This window comes from Chenopodium quinoa, unplaced genomic scaffold (assembly GCF_001683475.1).
Source record: "Chenopodium quinoa cultivar QQ74 unplaced genomic scaffold, ASM168347v1, whole genome shotgun sequence".
Classification (NCBI taxonomy): domain Eukaryota; kingdom Viridiplantae; phylum Streptophyta; class Magnoliopsida; order Caryophyllales; family Amaranthaceae; genus Chenopodium; species Chenopodium quinoa.
In genome coordinates, this window is record NW_018745540.1 from 1,829,971 (window position 1) to 1,835,970 (window position 6,000).

General features: G+C 29.9%; 1 protein-coding gene across 1 annotated transcript; it reads left to right on the forward strand.

Moving 5' to 3' along the window:
* The first annotated feature begins 3,198 nt into the window (after positions 1-3,198).
* On the forward strand, positions 3,199-4,746 carry LOC110716056 (calcineurin B-like protein 7). Its single transcript, XM_021894691.1, has 4 exons — positions 3,199-3,278; positions 3,702-3,787; positions 4,356-4,438; positions 4,574-4,746. The coding sequence occupies exons 1-4, from the start codon at positions 3,241-3,243 to the stop codon at positions 4,649-4,651; spliced, it is 285 nt and encodes a 94-aa protein (XP_021750383.1). The 5' UTR covers positions 3,199-3,240; the 3' UTR covers positions 4,652-4,746.
* Positions 4,747-6,000: the final 1,254 nt, after the last annotated feature.

The window sequence follows — 6,000 nt, forward strand, 5'->3', positions numbered from 1 at the left end:
GACAAATGAGAAACTAACTATTTGCTCATCAAATGTGCAAATAATTTTTTGCTCATTTATCAAATGAGCAAAAATGTGCAAATAATTTTTGCTCATTTATCAAATGAGAATAATTTTTTGCTCATTTATCAAATGAGCAAATACTTTTTTTCTCATTTGTTCAACTGCCTAAGATCGAGTCTCATTTGCATAAGCACAAACTAAACAATTTTGATCATCAGAGCCTATCTAGCTTCATCAGAGCGTTAATTTGTCAAATGAGCAAAAAAATTCAATGTTTGTTTGTCAAATGAGCAAACTATTTAATGCTCATTTTTCAAATGAGCAAATGATTCTTGCTCATTTTGTCAAATTAATGCTCATTTGTGAGTGTGTTTGAATGTTTTAAATACATTAGCCTACTAGCTCAAGGGTAGAGCATAGTGCAAATGCATAAAAGATGTGGGTTCGAATCTCACGTAGGTTTATTTATGTAATGTGGAGACACAAGTTTGTATAAGAGTTTAATTGTAACAAAGTTTATATAGTTATAAATCATTTCAAACCATTTTTTTGCTCATATAATTAGTACGAATTTGATTTTTTTTTTAATTAATTTTTTTTATAGAGATAACCTATGTAGGAATTGAACCTACATCCTCTATGCATTTGCATAATGCTCTACCAATTGAGCTAATAGGTTTTATGATATGTTTTAAATCATTTTTTATGTTATAAATTTTTAATCAGTTCATTTGATAAATCAACAAAGAATTGTTTGCTCATTTGATAATATAAACAAAGAATTGTTGCTCATTTGATAAATGAGCAAAGATTTGTTTGCTCGTCTGATAATGAGCAAAGAATTATGTTCTCATTTGATAAATGAGCAAATAATTGCTTGCTCATTTGACAAATAAGCAAGTTTTTTTTGCTCATTTGACAAATGAGCAAGAATTATTTGCTCATTTGACAAAATGAGCAAAGAATAATTTGCTCATTTGGCAAAATGAGCAAAAAATAATATAGGGCAAATGTCCCTACTTATAAGAGAATACAGGGCAAATGTCCCTCCTACAGCCAGAAGTAGCCTATTATTTTTAGATGCAAAATAACTCATGATAAAGCACATAAGGCGAAAAGAAAGTTGGAAATTAAAATCATTCATGTACCTTCCCCATTATCATTAGCTTTAAGCACTACAAATACATATTTTGCCAAGGGCACAAGGGCTATCGTATACATTATTACAAATAGTGCTACTTCTGATGTTGTAGGAACCTTGCTAAACACGTCAGTGAAGACATATAAAGGACTTGTGCCCACGTCGCCATACACCACACCAAGAGTTTGGAATGCAAATGAAATCCTGCACAATAATTGATTTGTACTCAATAACACAAACAACATTTTTAAAGTAGTTTGCCAAAATTTCGTCCATGGGAAGCTAATACAAAGTCTCATAGGAAAAGACTAAGAGCTCAATTTGATATTGTATTAGCATTGGAATGCAAAACAGAACTTCATACAATATTCATTCCTAGTTTTTCTGTGAATCAGACAATATGATGATTAATTGATTATCTCATCACAAAATTCGGAGCAGCAAACATAAATAATTTGAGACACTATTCCATCTGTCACATGCCTTATCAAAGACATTAATATGCCACATTTGATTTGGTGATTAAAAAAAAAAATCATTATGAGAATATCATGTTATAGTGATCAAATATAGTAACAAGAAATATATGATCTCAAAAGTGTCACATAGTTTAATCATAAAATTAAATGTGGCCTTAAGCACAACCAAAATCACACCCCTATTTGCACATTTCATCCCTCACTTGTCTGAAATTCCCAGAAATCTCAACACTCTTGATTAATGAATTACTTGAAATTTTTTAACTCTGACAACAATTGCAATAAATAAAGACATTAAACATCTAAATCAATCCTCTATGAAGTACTATTGTCGAAAATATATTTAATGCTTATACTTAGCCCTTAACGCTACATATAGCAAAATCGAAGTGACACGACAAAATTAAACCATAGATAGGGAAAAAGAAACAAAACCTTAGTGTGATGAGCATGAGCATCAGCAATCTCATAGCATCAACATCTGACGAATTAACTCTTTTAGGCCTTTTCACAAGCCTTCTTTTCACAGACCCAGAAGAAGAATCATATCTATTCCTAAATTCATTTTCATCCATTTTTGACCTGTTGCTCATTTTATTTTTGTTCGCTCATTTTATTTTCACTATATTACTTTTCATATTTAGGTTGCTCATTTTAATTATGTTTGCTCATTTTACATATCTTCTATTGAATTTATCAAATAATTACAAAATAAAGGGTAAAAAGAATACATAACAAAGGGCAGTTCATTTTCCGCATCAAAAGTATCCGAAGTATTACTTACAAACTCATTCAAAACAAACTCATTGATAATAGAGTACTAAGTCACAAGATTTTTAACAAGGATTTTATCAAACACCTTGTATGCACTATCAGGATATTCATAAGTATCATAAAAATGCACCAATAACCTATTTTAAACCAAGTTTTAACTGTGACACAATTACACAATTCATAACAAAAATTAATCTACTAAGTAAAAGGATTTCGTCAACACAAACAGGATAATGATAGACAACAATACTGCGTAAATTTGAAAATACTGACAAAAATTTAAGAAAATTAGATTCGGAAAAAACTAACATAACTTTTGTTGATTATTTACTTGTATAATCTCTGAAGCTTGTTGATTCTTGTTGCTGCTGAAATCTGACAAAAATCTAACAGAATTGTGTTTGAAATCCTTCAATCTCATTGAAATTGAGGCTCTTAGTTTCTTCACTCTGTTTTTCTGAGTAGCAGGAAGTATATGGATGAAAAGTTTGGATTTTTTAGAGCCGTTGATATTGTTTGATCCTAAGGTTTAGATTTGTTCTCATATATTAGGAGTGTTCTCACATAAAGGGTGGTTCTCACCGGATCCCAACCTTATATATATGGGATCATGTGAGAACGCATCCCTTATGTGAGAACTCTAATCTATATGAGAACAAATCTAGACCATTGATCAAAATTGATCCAATGTTCGAAAAACAGTATTAGTAATGGCTTTTTTGTAAATTTCACAAAAACTACACCTCTTTCTTCTTCCTCTTTTTCCAAACGACTTCCTCTATGAAACTTTATCAGGTTTCACTCATTCTCTCTCTAAATTTTCCACTAAGAAACTCCACTTACATGAAGATCAAATCGGCGGGATTTATCATCAAATTTTTGTAAGCTCCTCAATGTCATCATCAAATTCTTTTGTTATTCAAATTTTTTCATTATGTATAGTATGACGCTCAATTTTGCCTTTTTCGATTTTTTGTATGTTTTTTTTCAGCCTAATATTAAATTATTACTTGTTTTTGTTAAATTATGGTTTTAATTGGTCTATACGGATGACAATCTGATAAATGATTGTGTTTGTTCGTTTACGATTTTGTATTCTTGTGAATTTTGTTTAATCATGCTTTTGTTTATAATCTGAATTTTTTGTTTGTGATTGAATTTTCCAGCGATATTTGCTGAATATTCACTATTATATTGAGTTATTTAGTCTAATGTTATTTATTATTGATATAATGTTGCTAAAATTTGATACAAAATTATGTTATTCATGAATTGGGTTTTTCGATTATTTGCTGAAACTCTAGAAATCGCGAATTGCAAATGGATTCAACTGAAGCTCCGATCCAAGCGATGAGCCAAAATTTCCAGTTGTTACTTAAGAACGATGAATGTAAGTATCAATTTATTTTAGTTTAAATTGCATGCTCATTTTATTTTAGTTTGCTCATTTTATTTCACTTTGCTCATTTGAATTTAGTTTGCTCATGTTTTATAGTTTGCTCATATGAATTTAGTTTGCTTAATTGATTATATCAGCTTATTACCTTAGTAATTTATGCCTACTTTATTGTAGACATGTTCTTTTTGTGATGTGGGTGATTGATTGATTATGTTCTTGATGTTGTACGCAAAGAAGCTGAGAATTGTGACTGCTTACAAGGTATTCGACGAAATGCCCTCACTGAATTTTTTTTTCCAGTTTTCTTTCATTTTTGTTTTTTGTGTTTTTGTTTTATGGTGTTGGATCTAAATGTGAATATTTCATAGCTCTAAATCTGAGTATAATTGCAAGAAATTGATTGAGGCTATAATTTTGTTGCTTAAGCTGTCATCTTTCTTGGTATTTAATATTTATGGTTGAAAGTTCTCTGGCTGAAATTCAAATGGCCCAATTTGAACATGTTGTAGACTCTAAAGTTTTGATCTTTCTAACTGTTATTGATTGTTTTGTGTTGCAGTTACTGAGGAAGAAGTGGATCTTTTATATGACTTATTCAATAAACTCAGCAACTCTGTTGTCAAAGATGGTTTTATTCAAAAGGTATATAATATTCTTGATGATACTTAATCTATTTTATATGGTAGAAAATGAAGAGTTGTTATGCATTATATTATTGCTATATCTAAGTTATTATTATTTCTTTATTCTAATACAATTATCAATTATAATGATCAGGAGGAACTTCAACTTGCATTATTTAAGAATAGTATGAAGAGAAGCCTTTTTCTGGACAGAGTATGTGTTTCCTTTTAGTTGTTAGATGCTGATGTCCCATATTTATGCAAGAATTTCCAATCTAAGTATGTGTTCACTTGTTCTTTTTCCTTCGGTTTGCATAATACTGAAGTATTTTTTACCTTACAAGACTAGTTGAGCAGTATTTATTAAGTATGAATTATTACTTTAGGATTCAGAAAACTGGACAACCTTGTAGTAATTTGAACTGTGGGAATATCAGTATGTGATCTAATTCATTCACTGATTGCTAGGTGTCACGTTTCGTTTTGGCAGTCAGACTGATATGGTGGATTTTATTACTATCTAGGGCCTTGTATACGCTGACAAATTACTGATTCACTACTGTTTTTGTTATATGCACTTCCCGGTTTGTTAAATTTGTTTTTTATTTTAAATTGTATTTTTTTGGGCAACTAACTATTTGCTCATTTGCTAAATGAGCAAAAAAGTGATTGCTCATTTCCCAAATGATCAAAGAAATGTTTGCTTATTTTCCAAATGAGTAACTAATTATTTGCTCATTTGACAAATGAGCAAATTAATGTTTGCTCATTTCACAAATGAGCAAAGAAATGCTTGCTGATTTAATGAATGATTAAAGAAATGATTGCTCATTTGACAAATGAGCAACAAACTATTTGCTCATTTTACAAATGAGCAACAAACTATTTGCTCATTTTACAAATGAGCATTGAATTTTTGCTCATTTTACAAATGATTCTTGCTCATTTTGTCAAATTAATGCTCATTTGTGAGTGTGTTTGAATGTTTTAAATACGTTAGCCTACTAGCTCAAGGGTAGAGCATTGTGCAAATGCACAAAAGATGTGGGTTCGAATCCCACGTAGGTTCATTTATGTAATGTGGTTGCACAAGTTTGTACGAGAGTTTAATTGTAACAAAGTTTATTTAGTTATAAATCATTTCAAATCATTTTTTCGCACATATAATTTAGTACGAATTTGATTTATTTTTCTAATTAATTTTTTTTATAGAGATAACCTATGTAGGAATTGAACCTACATCCCCTATGCATTTGCATAGTGCTCTACCAATTGAGCTAATAGGTTTATCATATGTTTTAAATCATTTTCTATGTTATAAATTTTTAATCAGCTCATTTGATAAATCAACAAAGAATTGTTTGCTCATTTGATAAAATGAACAAAGAATTGTTGCTCATTTGATAAATGAGCAAAGAAATACTTGTTGATTTAATGAATGATTAAAGAAATGTTTGCTCATTTGACAAATGAGCAACTAACTATTTGCTCATTTGACAAATTAGCAACTAAGTTTTTGCTCATTTTTTAAATTAGCTACTAAGTATTTGCTCATTTGATAAATGAGCAACTAACTGTTTG

Coding starts and splice junctions, on each gene's coding strand:
- LOC110716056 (XM_021894691.1), top strand. CDS start 3,241: ATGAAGATCAAATCGGCGGGATTTATCATCAAATTTTT. Junction 3,279..3,701: donor GGATTTATCATCAAATTTTT/GTAAGCTCCTCA, acceptor CTGAAACTCTAG/AAATCGCGAATTGCAAATGG. Junction 4,439..4,573: donor AAGATGGTTTTATTCAAAAG/GTATATAATATT, acceptor TATAATGATCAG/GAGGAACTTCAACTTGCATT.